The sequence below is a fragment of the Ranitomeya imitator genome, chromosome 1, assembly GCF_032444005.1.
Source record: "Ranitomeya imitator isolate aRanImi1 chromosome 1, aRanImi1.pri, whole genome shotgun sequence".
NCBI classification, from domain to species: Eukaryota; Metazoa; Chordata; class Amphibia; order Anura; family Dendrobatidae; genus Ranitomeya; species Ranitomeya imitator.
The window spans coordinates 185,898,091-185,915,702 of NC_091282.1; the positions used below are offsets into that span (position 1 = coordinate 185,898,091).

A 17,612-nucleotide genomic window follows, 5' to 3' on the forward strand; every position below is an offset into this window, starting at 1 on the left:
ACACCAAAATTACAACAACAAAAAGATCCTTTTACAAAATAAAGGGTAGTAAAATCATGAACAGCAGCAGATAGCCACATGAAAAACAAAAATATTACCTTTTGTGCATTTTTTCAAGGAAGGAGTCTATATTCTTCATTTCCATCTCATATATGGCACGAAGGATATGTAATGGTATGTTTTGAGTCTCGTGAAGTACCTGAGGGTGGTACATACGGTTAAATTGCTTCAGAAAGCCATAGAGAGCAAGAATGATAAAACATTACATTTTTGTTATATGATCCCACGCCGTCTTTTAGACAGCTGACTTATGGAGAAACTAGTACATAAAACAAAAACTGATTAACACTTGTGCAATTGTTTTCCACTGCTGGCATCTGTCATCAGGTCCAGATGGCCATGTTTTGCTTTTACTTTATTACCTTTGCTCCCTTGAGTATTCTCGTTTTCATTTTATTTTAATCCACCATACATATATACCATATCTATTTAGTGCTGATTTTGAAGGTCTTTACCAGGGGGCCTGGCTCAGATGGTAATTTTGCAGAGTAGGCTAAAGACATGCCCCAAGAAAAAAATCTTGTGAGCAATTTTTTAACTGGTCAGAAGGGTGAAAAAAAAGTCAGGTCAGTCCCACCGACATTCATTTTTCTCTCAACAGAGCCTCATATTGTTGGCTAATTTTTAAGGCATAATGTTCTAAAAATCAAAGTTTTGATTGAAAAGAAAGGAAGTGGTCCCTAATTCCTATTTAATATATTATTATAGCCAAAGTTTTTTTACTCTCATATTGCTGGGCAGCTGACTATGGCAGAGCAGAGGACATCCAAAAAAGGAAGTCTAGGTTGGCATAGCACTTTCTTAATTATGCTTTTGGGAGAGATCACACCATCATTATGACAACCCAGCCAAACTAGAAAGTGGCTATACAAGGAAAAAAAGTGGAATTATGTGGAAAGCATCCAGTAAGAGCTTCTGTTCCCACTCCATTATTAGACTGCAAAAGAACACTTCATACATTTAACTGGCTTGCATGATTTTACCTGAAAACAGATCACTGTAGCCTCATCAAGGTCTTCCAATGGATTAATTTTCTTCTGCATTGTATTAACAGAGGGTGACTCCAAATCTTTGTCTTGGGGCGGTTTGTCAGAATCTGAATGATCAAGGTTGGGCACAGGATTTGTTTCTTTCTTGGATGAATACAGCATTATAGACAGAATCTGTACAAGCACAAATAGAAAGGTTTAACAACCCATCCACTAGGCTAGCTTGAAAGTCTAAGAAGAAAAATCCTGCTGACCATGACGATCCATGTACAATGGGCAATTAAAGAGAACATATTATCACCCCTGACATATCCACTAAGGAAAATAAGTTAGCCATTCATAAAAAAAAGAAATGATGCAGCATTTATCTTACAACTCCTCATTGTGCAGTTTCTGTTGTTCCATCTACACATCGCCTGAAACGACCAATCAGTAATGAACAGGAGGAACAACAGAGGAATGGCACAAACACAAAGGTTTATAAAAAAAAAATAAAAAAAAGAGGTGAATATTGTTAAATTAAGAACAATTATTGACAAAAACAGACACATTAGGACAGCTGACAAGAGAAGCAAACACATATGATACTGGTAATTATGCTTTATTTTCATTCTGTAAGAATAGAATGAAAAATAAAACCATACACTGACAGGACAGTGAGTGTATGGTTCAGTTTTCCAAAACTGGATTATATTGATGTGCTGACTATCCTATAAATATGCTAATTGTATTTTAGAAAAGAAATCTGTTAAAGGGGTTATCCACTTTTCAGACAAGCCATTCTCAATCCCAATGTTTCCACCCAGTAAAATAATAACACCTATACTCCCCTATGGTGCGGGGACTGTTCCATCGGTGTAGGCACTAGCTCTCACACCATCCCTGTGGCCAATCAGGGCTGGCTTCACTCTCCTCTCCTATGGACGGAATAGCCATCCAAAAGAAGTGGGAGCAGTGGCTTCCTTTGGATGTCTTGATTTGTTCAAGAGGAGAGTGAAGTCAGTCCTGATACGTCACGTGGTCCCTGTGGCCTATCAATGTTATGTGAGCCCAGGGAGAGCCAGTGGCGACACTGCTGGAATGGCACTGGAGGTGAGCATACAATGATTTACCCCTTTGGCATTTTTCGTGTTGTGCTACCTCACAATCTTGAATTTCACTGGTTTGAGGGTTTACATCAATTCATGTAAAGAGCTTGCCTACAACTGTGAACATTTTGTTTTTATTGTGAATCAAACAAATAGAACAAAATAACCGATTCTCATTGTGCGTAACTGTTCACCTCCCTAAAGTCAGTACGTTGAAGAGCCACCTTTTGTGGCAATTACAGCTGCAATTCACTATGGATAAGTCTCTCTGAGCTTTCGACATCTTGTCACTGGGATTTTTGCCCATTCCTCAAGGCAAAACTGCTCCAGCTCCTTCAAGTTAGATGGCTTCCTTTGATAAACAGCAATCTTCAAGTCTGACCACAGATTCTTAATTTAACTAAGCTAAGGTCTGGGCTTTGACTAGGCAATTCCAAAACATTTAAGGTACCGTCACACTAAGCGACGCTGCAGCGATACTGACAACAATATCGATAGCTGCAGCGTCGCTGTTTGGTCGCTGGAGAGCTGTCACACAGACAGCTCTCCAGCGACCAACGATCCTGAAGTCTCCGGGTAACCAGGGTAAACATCGGGTTACTAAGCGCAGGGCCGCGCTTAGTAACCCGATGTTTACCCTGCTTACCGTTGTAAATGTAAAAAAACAAACACTACATACTTATATTCCCGGTGTCTGGTCAGGTCCCTCGCCTTCAGCTTCCAGCACTGACTGAGCGCCGGCCGTAAAGTACAGCGGTGACGTCACAGCTGCACAGCGTGCTTTACAGCTGGCCGGCGCTCACCAGTCAGTGCGGGAAGCTAAGGCGAGGGACCTGACCAGACACCGGGAATGTAAGTATGTAGTGTTTGTTTTTTTACATTTACAACGGTAACCAAGGTAAACATCGGGTTACTAAGCGTGGCCCTGCGCTTAGTAACCCGATGTTTACCCTGGTTACCAGTGACGACATCGCTGAATCGGCGTCACACACGTCGATTCAGCGATGTCAGCGGGAGATGCAGCGACAAAATAAAGTGCTGGACTTTCCCCAGCGACCAACGATCTCCCAGCAGGGGCCTGATCGTTGGTCGCTGTCACACATAACGATTTCATTAACGATATCGTTGCCTCGTCACAAAAAGCAATGATATCGTTATGTGTGACGGTACCCTTAGGGTAAGTTCACACATGGCATTTTTGCTGCGTTTTTTTGCTGCTTTTTTATGCTAAATTTTCAGCTGCTTTTTACAATACCAGCAAAACCTAGGAGATTTCAGAAATCTCATGCAGACACACTGTTTTTTTGTGTGATCAGTATTTTGTGCTTTGCTGCGTTTTTTGGACATAGAGCATGTCACTTCTTCCAGCGTTTTTGCTGCATTTTTTCACCCATTGACTTGAATGGGTGTAGGAAAAAAACGCAGCAAAAATGCAACAAAAACGCAGGTATCATTATTTGCTGCTGAAAATCCAAGGACATTAGCATGGACAAAGAGAAAAAAAAAAACTATCAAATACGCAACAAAAAATGCACCAAAAACGCACCTAAACGTTTTTGAAGCAGCTTCTTTCCTGCCAAGAAGATCAGGTTTTGCTGCAGAAAAAAGCAAAAAGCACCCTGTGTGAACTTACCCTTACACGTTTCCTCTTAAACCACTCGAATGTTGCTTTAGCAGTATGCTTTGGGTAATTGTCTTGTTGGAAGGGGAGCCTCCGTCCCAATCTCAAATCACTGACAAACAGCTTTTGCTGAAGAATATTCCTATATTTCACACCAGCTCTCTTCCCCTCATCTCAAACCATTTCCCCTGTCCCAGCTACTGAAAAAACATCCCCACAGCATGATGCTGCCACCACCATGCTTCACTGTGGGGATGGTGTTCTTGAGGTGAGGTGATGAGCTCTGGCGGTTTGGCGCCAGACATAGCGTTTACCTTTTCAGCTAAAAAGTTCAACAAAGTGAGTCAATGGCCAATGTTCATACAGTCAGGCAGGATACACAGAGACCAGCTTTGCATTTTGATCAGGTTGTCAAGATATGTGACTACTGCAGTCACAGTCCTGTTCAGCTTGAATAAGAATCATGGAGGCTGGTGTTGGACTTGTGCAGTAATAAAATTGGTGCGGTGATCACGCTTCAAACGTTTGGCAATTTCAAGACTGCTGCATCCCTCTGCAAGACATCTCACAATTTTGGACTTTTCAGAGCCATGGGTGTATGCTGATGTCACTAGGAGACACACTAGGCAAAAAAGAATCAGCTCCTCCACAGCAGTATACACCTAGCGACTAGCGCAAAACTTGTCAGCTTGTGAAAAAGCAGTAGAAGCAACAAACTAACTATATACAAGCCAAATGGAGTCCTATATGCCCAATATAGGCAACAAAACCAGGGAGGGAGCTGTGTCCCCCCCAAAAAGGCTCCAGAAGATTTTATGGAGAGTAACAAAAAACCTTTTTTTTATACCTTCTGTGGGTAACACGTTCACAGGGATGAAACAGAATATTTTGGTGAAATCAGGTCAGGCGACCTCCACCTGCAGCACCTTTATACCTAGACCGGCATCAGCTGAAGCGTAGGTATTTATTCTGTGGAACCTTGTGAAAGTGTGAAGAGATGACCAGGGAGCAGCTTTGCAAATCTGGCTTTCAGAGGCCTGGGGCGAACAGCCCAGGAGGCCGCAGGCCTCCTCATTGAGAGATAGCATTGTAGAGCTCTGACAAGATCCACCTCCTGAAGAGATCTTTCCAGGGGATGAACAGGAGATGGGCAGAAAGAAGGCAGGAAAATGTCTTCATTGATCTGGACACAACCTTGGGAAAGAAGCAAAGTACCGGCCTAAGGACCACCTTGTCTTGGTAGAGGACAAGAAATGGAGAGCAGCAGAAGAGAGCTGCCAACTCGGAGACGCTTCTGCTGGAAATGTTGGCTTCCAAAAGGGTAAACTTCCAGGCAAGGAGGGAAGACGTGATGCTTGAAAATTTTCGGAGGGGGAATCATGAACGACGGTTAAAACTACCGTATTTACTCGAGTATAAGCCGGGTATGTAATGTCCCTTCATCCCTATCCCGCTATGCGTAATTCCCCCAGTCATGCTCTGCATGGCTTCCCCTGTTGTATGCATGGCTCCCATCTTTGTATGCATGGCTCGGCTTCCCAGGTCCCATCCTTGTATGCATGGAACGGATCTCCCGGTCCCATCCTGTATGCATGGCTCGGCTCCCCCGATCCCATCCTTGAATGCAAAGCTCGGCTCCCCTGGTCCCACCCTTGTATGCTCGGCTCCCTCGGTCCCATTCTTGCATGCTTGGCTCCCCGTCCCATTCTTGTATGCTTAGCTCCCCTGTCCTCCCCGTCATACTCACCCTTCTCGCGCCGTCGCTGAATGTCCCTGCATCTCCATTATCCCGGCGCGGTAGTTCTTCCTGTGCTGAGCAGTCACGTGGTACCGCTCATTAAGGTCATGACTATGCGCTCCACGCCTATGGCAGTGGAGTCGCGTCCATATTCATGATCTTGAGTGGTACCACCTGACCGCTGAGCACAGGAACAGGAAAGAGCTGCCGGTGCCGGGTCAGAGATGCAGTGACGAAGATGTAGTGAAAGAAGGAGAGTATTAATGTCTTCTGGAAGTCGGCCGCTGCAGCTGTCACTGTGCTATAGCTCCCCCTCTCCCGCTGGCTTTCTGGACCATGACTCATGTATAAGTCGAGGGGAACATTTTCAGCACAAAAAAAGAAGAAAAAAAATGTGCTGAAGTATATACAGTAAGCTAAGGTCTCACAGCTTTACAGAAGGATGATACTGTGTCGCCAAGCAAGCCACTCCCTGGAGACAGGAAGCCAAATTCCACTGAAAAAAAGAATAGAGAGCGTGGATATCTGACCCTTGAGTGTACTGAGAAACAAACTGGAATCAAGACCAGACTGAACGGAAGGGAAAAGAACATGGGGGCTAGGTGGTTGTCATCACACCAAAAAAAAAAAAAAAGGCCTTCCAGGTCCGATGATAAATGCGTGAGGGTAAGTCATTTCTTGTGTTGTTCATTAGAAACCAGGGATGACCAGGGATGAAAAACCTGCCTCCCAAGGAACTGCGGCCTCAACAGCCATTCCATTAACTTCAGAGACCGAGAATTCTGGTGGAAGATGGGACCCTGTGAAAGATTAGGTCTGGACGGTCTGGAAGTTTCCAGAGTACGTCTGCGAGCAGATTGACTAACTCTTACTGGGACTCCCTCCGCCTTGATCTTCCCGACGAGCCACAGGATCAGTGGGAGAGGAGAAAAGCTGTAAGGGAGCTAAAAATGAGACCATGGAATGGCCAGGGCATCGTAACAGACGACAAGGTTGTCGAGAGACCTGGCTACGAAGCGGGGCACCATGTGATTCGCCCGAGATGCCATTAGAAAGACGTCGGGAGTGCCCCTCCTCTAGCACAACTGGTCGAACACAGCGGGGTTGAGTGACTACTAGTCCGAGGAGAGACTCTAAAGATTTAGGCGTCGCTCGGCCCAAATTAGAATCTGTGAGACCTTCGATATAACAGACCTGCTGTGTTTCCCGCCCTGGTGGTTTATGTATGCCACGGCCGTGGCCTTGTTAAATTGAAAGCGAACTGGATGGCCTGCTAGAAGATCCTGCCAGTGGAGAAGGGAGAGGTAGCTGGCTCTGATCTCCAGTAAATTGATGGGAAGGGAAGCTTCCTGAAAGTTCCAGTGACAATTAAGTGTGTGATGGAGAAAAACAGCTCCCCATCTGTAACGGGGTCTACTGTGTTGTAGTACCTCTTTAGCACCCCCCGTGTTTCAGGAGGTCCATTCTGCTTTTGCTGGATTCTGAATGAAGGACACTGGCTAGGATTTCTTGATTACATGGCAGCATATAAAAGCTGACTGCTACTCCAGGTATTTCCAGTCTAAAAGAACACACTTTATTTACAGCACACAGAATGTATAACACAGAGACACAGGGCAGGCCAATAGAAAAAACAGGCCAGGCATACATTACAATAGCTGCAGGGGGCCAGAGCCTGCTGGTATTTACTGGGGAAATTACAAAGGTGGGGGAGGACAGAAGGGGGATATCTTGTCCTCTCTGCCCAGGGATGCAGCCTGTGGACTGATGCATTTCACATGGAACCTATTATACATAATATATATATAGAATAACATTCTTGGTGCTGGGGGTTCTGTAACACCATCCAAAAGAGACTGGCATCAGTCGTGATGACTTGCCAATGGAGGGGAAGGAATGATCTCCCCAAGTCGAATGGAGAGGGAGAGAATCCACCATGCCAAGGACTGCCTCACTTGGGATGGTAGTAGAATAGGATGGTCCAAGAACAATATCCACTTGTTCCAAGCTGAAAGAACGGCCAGCTGGAGAGGACGGGTATGGAATTGAACAAAGGGTACGATTTCCATGTTGGCTTTCATCTTTCTCAGCCCTTTCATGCAGAACTGAAGAGAATGTGGTGAGGGTTATTTTAGGGAATGAATCCCCAGATGGAAAGCGGAGATTGTTGTGAATTCTGCTCTTGGGCTCCCTCCGGTGGTTATGAGTGGTAGTGCTGCTGTCTTTGGATCGCAGCATTTATCAGGTGTGTCCACTTAATTGCAATTTGGACTGGGCTATATAGTCTTGCTTGATCCTTTAGTCATTGCCAGTTGTCTATTGTTTTTGGAGGATTCACATCCATACCTGGTCTCTCCTGTTTTGCTGTTCATTTCAACAAAGATAAGTTCTGGCTTTGTTTTTGCTGTCCACATGCTGTGGACCTTATAGTTCAGTGCATTTTCATGTTTTGTCTTGTCCAGCTTTGTCTGTGAAGGATTTTTTGCAGCCAAGCTGTGTCTCTGGAGATGCAGATATACCCTCCATGTCTTTAGTCAGATGTGGAGATTTGTATTTTCTGTGGTGGATATTTTCTAGTGTTTTAATACTGACCGCATAGTACTCTGTCCTATTCTTTCTTTTTAGCTATAATGGCCTCCTTTGCTAAATCCTGATTTCAGTCTGCGTATGTCATTTTCCTCTCCTCTCACAGTCAATATTTGTGGGGGGCTGTCTATCCTTTGGGGATTTTCTCTGAGGCAAGATAGTTTTCCCGTTTCTATCTTTAGGGGAAGTTAGTTCTTAGGCTGTGTCGAGGGGTCTAGGGAGTGTTAGGTACTTCCCACGGCTACTTCTAGTTGCAGTGCTAGTTCAGGGTCTGCGGTCAGTACAGGTACCACCTTCTCCAGAGTACATCTCACGCTGCTCCTAGGCCACCAGTTCATAACAGGAGATCTTCTCCTCTGAAAGGAGAACCCTGGAGCGAGTGGCATTGAACGTCATCCTAAAAATACCAAGCGCTGGATAGGAATTGGTGATGATTTCACCGTGTTGACTATCCAGACAAAACTGGTGAGGGTGTCCAGAGTGATATGAAGGCTCTGACAACAATCTCGGAATGATGGATCCTCGATCAGGAGCGCTGGAATTCCTGGACTGGTCCCGGGAGCCTGTGGTCACGCCCCCAGATATAGTCACCGGCGCGCCTCCTGGTGACGCGCCGCGGTGAAAAGTCCAGGAGGAAGGCACCGGCTGGTATTCACTTCCCCGGCCCGGGAAACCAAGGCTCATCCCCCCGGATCTCGTCACCGGCGCGCCTCCGGCTGACGCGTCATGCCAGAGGCCCAGGCCCGAGACGCCAGCAGCCTGGGAAGCCGAAACAGCAGCCACTGCCCAGGGTCCCCCCTGGGGAGGGATGCAGCAGATGCTGGAAGCGCACAGCTCGACCAGACGCTGATGGACCTCCTCCGGTATCAGCGATGCTGTGGAGTATGCCCGCCGGACCGAGCCTCCACCAAAAGCCCCCTAAGGAGGGATGAGGCTGTTCCCGGGAGCCTCCTACTCCAGCGGACTCTGATACAGTAGTCACGCAGGTATCTTAATCTTGGCACCTCTGGGCTTCCTTCTGCGTCTGTTGTTGTGAATTCAGCTTTTGGGCTCCCTCCGGTGGTTGTAGAGGGTAATGCAGTTGTGTCTGGACTGCAGGATTGGACAGGTGTATCTACTAATTGCAGGACGGACTGGGGTATATAGCTTTGCAGGACTCTTTAGTCCCTGCCAGTTGTCCATTGTTTTTGGAGGAGTCACATCCCTTCTGGTCTCTCCAGTTTGCTGTGCTTTTCTACAAAGACAAGTCCTGGCTTTGTTTTTGCTGTCCACCTGCTGTGGACCTTATAGTTCTGTGCATTTTCATGTTTTTGTCTTGTCCAGCTTTGTCTGTGAAGTATTTTTTGCAGCCTAGCTGTGTCTCTGGAGATGCAGATATACCCTCCATGTCTTTAGTCAGATGTGGTGATTTGTATTTTCTGTGGTGGATATTTTCTAGTGTTTTAATACTGACCGCATAGTACTCTGTTCTATTCTTTCTTTTTAGCTAGTATGGCCTCCTATGCTAAAATCTGATTTCATATCTGCGTATGTTATTTCCCTCTCCTCTCACAGTCAATATTTGTGGGGGGCTATCTATTCTTTGGGGATTTTCTCTGAGGCAAGATAGGTTTCCTGTTTCTGTCTTTAGGGGAAGTTAGATCTTAGGCTGTGTCGAGGGGTCTAGGGAGTGTTAGGTACCCCCCACAGCTACTTCTAGTTGCGCTGCTAGGTTCAGGGTTTGCAGTCAGTACAGGGACCACCTTCTCCAGAGTACGTCTCATGCTGCTCCTAGGCCACCAGATCATAACAGTCTGTCCCTGATAAGGACAGGAAAAACACTGAAGGGTGGTGGGAAGGGGCTATTTAACCTCTTCTGTGTTCCTGTCCCTATAAAGCAGTGGTTCTCAACCTTTCTAATGCCGTGACCCCGCAATACGGTTGCTCATGTTGCGGTGACCCCCAACCCAAAAAATAATTTTGGTGGCTACTTTAAAACTGTAATTTTATTAGTTATGATTCGGAATGTAAATATCTGATATGCATTATGTATTGTATTCTCATTGCTACAAATCAAACATAATAAATAATCACAAAAACAATTACCGTATATACTCGATACAGCTGTCCGGGGGAAGGAGCGGGACGGCGGGAGCAGGTAAGTATGTCATATTTACCTTCCCTCGTTCCACACGCCGGGCGCCGCTCCATCTTCCCGGCGTCTCTCCGCACTGACTGTGCAGGTCAGAGGGCGCGATGACGCATATAGTGTGCGCGCCGCCCTCTGCCTGATCAGTCAGTGCAGAGAGACGCCGGGAAGATGGCGCCGAGGAGCTGCAAGCAAGAGAGGTGAGTATGTTTTTTTATTTTTTTATTGCAGCAGCAGCAGCACAGATTTATGTGGAGCATCTATGGGGCAATGGTGCAGAGCGCTATATGGCAGAGCTATGGGGCAACGGTGCAGAGCACTATATGGCACAGCTGTGGGGCAATGGTGCAGAGCACTATATGGCAGAGCTATGGGGCAACAGTGCAGAGCACTGTATGGCACAGCTATGGGGCAACAGTGCAGAGCACTATATGGCACAGCTATGGGGCAACGGTGCAGAGCACTGTATATATGGCACAGCTTTAAGTGGAGTATCTATCTGGGGCAACGGTGCAGAGCATTGTATATGGCACAGCTTATACTCGGGTCGGCTTATACTCGAGTATATACGGTATATGTTGAGAAATATTTATTACGAATTCCAATAAATAACATTTCACCATGGCATACCATGGGTTTAAATAGAACAGTCTGATGCACACACATGTCGGCGCCACATGTTTAATGCGGCTGTCAGAGATTGACAGTGGCATGGCATTTAACATGCGCCATACATGTAAGGCGGATGTTGTGAAGGGGTCAAATATCTGAGGGCGCCTTCCCCACTGTGTCACCTAATTTTCTGTGTGCCCCTTTCTCCACAGCGTCACCTAATTTCCTGAGGGCCCCCGGGCCCTTCCCCACTGTTTCATCTAATTTCATGAGGGCCCCCTTCCCCAGAGGTGAAACGGTGGGAGAGGTGATCCACAGTAAATTAGGAGACAGTGGGGAAGGGGGGGGGGACCACAGGAAATTAGAAATTTTCTATGGGGGACCCCCACCTTGTTGTGTCACCTTCAGATTGCAGGGGGGCCTCCCATAACTGTCTCAGTGTCTCAAACTATGCTGCAGGCTGCCTGCAGGCATATTTTACTTACACCTTACTGACTGGCTGCGATCATCCAAAAAAATGTGACGTCCCTCAGCTCCAGGCAGCCTCCAATCATAGTATTGCAGACAATGCGCGCGCCTGTGTGCCTGACCTGTGGTGTGCTGCTTGGGCAGGAGGACAGATGACCAATCACAGCACAGCTCATTGAGGTGTGCTGTGACCTGTGAGGTCACACAAAGAAAACTAATGCTGATTGGCTGCTCCTGCCTGCATCTGTCAGCCAATCAGCATTAGAATACACCCTTAGTCCAGACTCCAGTCAGACCACAGAGTTTTATTGATGAAGAGGCGGAGTCGAGGGCGGGCAAAGTAACAATAAACAGGTCGGTGATGATGAACAGTGCAGACTCAGTGCAGACAGTGCGTCGTGCGGGTGCGTGTGTCCCTCCCTGTCTTCTCCTCTCTGACTCTGAGTCACACAGTCAGCTGTTTCCTCGGACTGTGCTGTGTGCTGGCTGAAGTCAGTGAGGTCGGCACTCGCACCACGCTGCGCACGGGCCGCTCTTATCAAGAGCCTCTGAGCACAGACTCGGCGTCGCAGGCCAGTGCGAGATGAGTGTGTGTGATCATTTCAGCACTTCACATTCTTCAGTACAGCATGTGCGCCGACCGCCGGCTATAATAAACTGTGCACCGCCGCATGCAGGGCAGGGACAAATGAAGGAGGCAGGGGCTGGGGGATTCTCCGGTGTCCCGGTGCCCCAGTCCGAGCCTGCATACGGGGGAAGGTGGATGGGGAGGTGAGAGAGGTGGCGACCCCTGTGTTTTGGTCGTTCGACCCCCCTCGGGGTCGCGACCCCCAGGTTGAGAACCGCTGCTATAAAGGATAAGAAGGACAACCTCTTGGTGGTGCTGTCAGGAGGAACGTCCTGGAAAACTGTAATTTTAGCCAGGGGTGCCCAATCTGTTACATGTCACTGCATAGCACTCTGTACTTACATTTACTCACTTTGCCTTCCTACCCAGCTAATTCTTCACTTTTCCATTCTATGACGTCACATGATTAAAAATAGACTACCTAAACTATGTAGAGACAGGAAATCATTATCCCTGCATGAGACATAAGTCACTGCAAAAGTCCCTGGCAGGAGAAGGAGGGGAAAGCTGGGCCAGGAGCTGAATAGGGGAATGATAAATGCAGGGAAAAGATACTTACTGTTTCTACATAGAGTAGAGGAAAGAGAAGAATTCTCTCTGTAGAAAGGCAAATGAGCAATTGTAAGTACACAGTGCTATATACACTATGATGCCTGCAATATATTTAGAGGATGAAAAATTTCATGGGAGTTCTTTTATATATTCTGGTTGTTTTGTTTTAAATCTGGAGTGACTAAACCCTTTGGCTACACTGGGCAATGATGTGCTATGTGCATAGTAAGCAAGTGCTCGAAAGAGGAGTGATATACTCAATGTAAACATCCTTCTCCTGCCAACAGTTACAGTTTTCTAGCTGTAGCCAATCTTAGTTGAGCAGTGACATGAGGACATCTTCAAAGAATAAATCTAACTTCTTATCCCGAAGTCAGATCACTGAATGAATGTTTGGGTTTTTTTTAGCTTCTTTTAGCGAACACAAAGAAATTGTAATTCTATAGTTAGGCCATAATGTCCATCGGAAGTCGAAACTTGTTACCCATGTCAAACTTAAGCACAATTGTTTATCAGGACAATCATTATCAAAATTGCATAGTAGGACTTGTAGATCTATAAATTAGGGTTTCCCAAGTTTGTAATCTGGTTTTTCTGAAAGAAATTAAGAAGTAGTTCATACAGTTTTACAGTTGTTACAGTAAAGAAGTTATATGGAGCAAATGCATATCAAAATCAACAATGTAGAAGTATTTCATGTATATATGAAACAAGTCATACCTCCAGATCACGGAGAAGCCAAGTTTTACTGAAACCAGTTCCTTTGCTACATTTCCTCACCAATAACCTTAACAGTCCCGACTGGATAAATGCAGACTGAATTTCTTCAAAATCATGATTCTGCAACATGAAATTACTATGAGTCAACAAGTCAGAGACTAGAATAATACACATATGAAACAAGTCAGACTTGCATAGGAAAACAACAATGAAAATAGCATTACGATATCCATGGGACTAATACAATAAGTCTTCAAAACAATTACAAAATCATACTAACAGATCTTACATTTTCAAAGAATAAAATCACAGATTAGGCCTACATTTGGGTGTCCTAACATCAAATCCATTTTTCTTACATGAAGAAAACCACAGTATGTAAACCATATATAACAAGGACGACTAGAGTCTAAACATGCTAAAAAATATCAAAGTTTATTTATTACAACATGAAGTTACAGTCAAAAAGTGATATAATCTATCTATATAATTGTCTAAGGTCCACTTCCGTCTGTTTGTCTGTAACGGAAACCCCGCATTGCTGATTGGTCGCGGCCAGCCAGTCGCGACCAATCAGTGACAGGCACAGTCCCTAATCCCCTCCAGTCAGTGCCCCCTCCATACTCCCCTCCAGTCAGCGCCCACATAGCGCAGCATCAATAGTAAATACATATAATGTTAAAAATAATAATAAAAAAATCATATTCTCATCTTCCGTCGTCCGAGCCAGCCTTTCCCGCTCCTCGCGACGCTCCGGTCCCAAGAATGCATTGCGACAACGAGCTTTGATGACGTAGCAGTCTCGCGAGACCACTACATCATCACGGGTTATTGCCACAAGGCATTACTGGGAACGGAGCGTCGCGACGAGCATCGCTAAAGGCCTGGGCTGGATCCGGGGGCCGCCAGAAGGTGAGTATATAACTATGGTGCCCACATTGCTATATACTACGTGCGCTGTGCTATATACTACCTCGCTGTGCTATATACTACGTGGGCTGTGCTATATACTGTGTGGCCTGTGTTATATACTGCGTGGCCTGTGGTATATACTACGTGGGCTGTGGTATATACTACGTGGCCTGTGCTATATAGTATGTGGGCTGTGCAATATACTGCGTGGGCTGAGCTCTATACTGCGTGGGCTGAGCTCTATGCTGCGTGGGCTGTGCTATATACTACGTGGGCTGTGCTATATACTACGTGGCTGTGCTATATACTACGTGCCCGGCTGCGAACAATCAGCGACAGGCGCAGTCTGGCCGCAAATTGGCGCGGGATTTGAACCACGCTTCGCTAATTGGTCACGCCCGGTCGGCCGAATCCTGTGTATTCATTGCATTATTCTGAAATCTTCATAAATAAACTACATACCGTATATACTCGAGTATAAGCCGAGATTTTCAGCCCACTTTTTTGGGCTGAAAGTCCCCCCCCTCGGCTTATACTCGAGTCATACGCAGGGGTCGGCAGGGGAGGGGGGAGCGGGGGCTGTGAAATTATACTCACCTACTCCTGGCGTGGTCCCTGCAGGTCCCTGGCTTCCCCGGCGCCGGCAGCAGCAGATTTTTCCTGTACTGAGCGGTCACATGGTACCGCTCATTACTCATTACTGTAATGAGCCGTAACGGTGACCGCTCAGTACAGGATGAAGCTGCGGCGTCGGGGAAGCCAGGGACTGCACCGCGCCAGAAGCAGGTAAGTATAACGGGGTGGGGGAGCGCTGCGCGATAGTCACCTTTCCTCGTTCCGGGCATCGCTCTGTCTTCAGCAGTGACGCTCAGGTCAGAGGGCGCGGTAACGTGGTTACTGCACGCCCTCTGCTGAACGTCAGTGCAGAAGACGGAGCCGCACCGGAACAAGGAGCAGGTACCTATTGAAAGTGCCGGGGGCCTGAGCGACGGAGAGGTGAGTATGTGATTTATTTTTTTTTATCGCAGCAAATGGGGAAAGTGTCTGTATGGAGCATCTATGGAGCCATAACATTTGTGCAGCACTATATGGGGCCATAACATTTGTGCAGCACTATATGGGGCCATAACATTTGTGCAGCACTGTATGGGGCCATAACATTTGTGCAGCACTATATGGGGCCATAACGTTTGTGCAGCACTATATGGGGCCATAACGTTTGTGCAGCACTATATGGGGCCATAACGTTTGTGCAGCACTATATGGGGCCATAACGTTTGTGAGGACTATAAGGGGCCATAACGTTTGTGCAGCACTATATGGGGCGATAAGGTTTGCGCAGCACTATATGGGGCAAGTGTCTGTGTGGGGCCATAATTAACGTTTGTGGAGCATTACGGTATATGGGGCAAGTGTCTGTGTGGGGCCATAATTAACGTTTGTGGAGCATTACGGTATATGGGGCAAGTGTCTGTATGGAGCATCTTATATGGCCATAATCAAGGTTTGTGCAGCACTATATGGGGCAAGTGTCTGTATGGAGCATCTTATGGGGCCATAACATTTGTGCAGCACTATATGGGGCAAATATCTTAATGGAGCATCTTATTGGGCTATAATCAGAATTTGTGCAGCATTATATTGGGCAAAAGTGTCTATGGAGCATCTTATGGGGCCATTATTAACCTTTATGCAGGATTATATGGGGCATATTTTAATATGGAGCATCTTATGGGGCCCATCATAAACTGTATGGAGCATTATATGGGGCTCCTGATTCAATATGTATATTCAAAAACACTTAGCCTACTGATGTCTCAATTAATTTTACTTTTATTGGTATCTATTTTTACTTTTGACATTTACCGGTAGCTGCTGCATTACAGATATGAATGGGTTTAAAACTGATTTGATCCCTAGATAAAAAATAGGCCGGGGAATAGGTCAGGACATAATCTAAATACAGCCTGTCAGACTCATTTCCCCAGTATAGGGCTATATTGAATAAGGGCACCAGTTTTCCATATGTTTCCTATGATACCACATGAAGTGGAAACATCATTCTTCGTTGTAGCTATTTAGATTATTATGTCCTGACCTATCCCCCGACCTACTTTTCACCTAGGGATCAAATCACATTTGTACCCATTCGTATCTGTAATTATGTATTATATAACTTTTTGACTGTAGCTTCATGTAATAAATAAACTTTGATTTTTTTTTAGCATGTTTAGACTCTAGTCCTTGTTGCATATATTAAGATGAGTTGCTAAAATATGTGGGTACATTAACAATGTGGAATGGGAGATGAAAAAAAGAACGCATCTGCACCAAAATGGTATTAAAAACGTCAGCTCGGCACGCAAAAAAAAAATAAGCCCTCACCCAAAACCAGATCACAAAACTGGAGACGCTATGGGTATCGGAAAATTGTGCAATTTTTTTGTTGTTTTTTTTTAGCAAAGTTTGGAGTTTTTTTTCACCACTGAGATAAAAAAGGACCTAGGCATGTTTGGTGTCTATGAACTCGCAATGACCCATAGAATCATAATGGCAGGTCAGTTTAAGCATTTAGTGAACCTAGCAAAAAAGCCAAACAAAAAACAAGTGTGGGATTGCACTTGGAATTTTGTTTCCCGTTTTCTAGTACACGACATGGTAAAACCAATGGTGTTGTTCAAATGTACAACTTATCCCGCAAAAAATAAGCCCTCACATGGTCATACTGATGGAAAAATAAAAAAGTTATGCCTCTGGGAAGGAGGGGAAAGAAAAACGAAAACGAAAATCCGAAAAAAGCTCTGGGGGTTAAAGGGTTAAGATCATTAAAAGACAAAAAGAAAGTCACATACCAAGAGTAGTAAATTAACAGCACCAATATAATGAATCCCCATATAAGATCAATATTGATTACGGTAATCCTAAAGTAGAAGGTATAATACACAATTTCAAAATAGATTCTTTGAGGCAAAAATAATGACCCCAGCACCAGTTGCTGTCAATATAAGAAACTCCGTATAGGTCATACTGCATTGACACCATATAAGGGATGAAGTGAAAGTTCCATATATCCACAGTGTAAATTTCTCAGTAGATTATCAAAAGGAGTTCCAGACTAATAATGTCATAAATAAATGATATTACCTGATGTGCAGCAAGAAAGAGACCAAGAGACCAGTATTGGAGCCAAAGCCGACCGAGAGACCCGGCCCTGCCGCCCCAACGCGCGTTTCACCCTAGCTTCTTCCGGGGGCATTCCCTACTGGACGCTTGTTTCTTTATCTCTTTTTGTCTTAAACATTTTAATGTTCTTAAACAAAGTCTAGTGTTTTTATTGTTCATGGTTCGCTTCTTTGGGCTACGGGTTGTTTAAGGCCACTTGTGATAGTATGTAGTAGGTGTAGTAATAATAATATCAACAAATACCTCCAATTAGAAATGCAGCATAGTTTTTCTGATTCCCTTTGTCACTTAACCCACGTACAGGGCATTGTAGGAGCTTAGCTAACC

At 45.4% G+C, this 17,612-nt stretch overlaps 1 protein-coding gene across 1 annotated transcript in view; it reads right to left on the reverse strand.

Annotated features, from left to right (window-relative positions):
- LOC138658809 (zinc finger ZZ-type and EF-hand domain-containing protein 1-like) overlaps nt 1-17,612 on the reverse strand; it is a 280,359-nt gene that overhangs the window by 28,281 nt on the left and 234,466 nt on the right. Inside the window, exons 44-46 of the mRNA XM_069745866.1 lie at nt 13,191-13,310; nt 1,044-1,223; nt 99-199 (exon numbers count right to left, since the gene is read on the reverse strand). Of these exons, the coding sequence (XP_069601967.1) occupies nt 99-199; nt 1,044-1,223; nt 13,191-13,310 (401 nt within the window). The remainder of the gene's footprint in view (nt 1-98; nt 200-1,043; nt 1,224-13,190; nt 13,311-17,612) is intronic.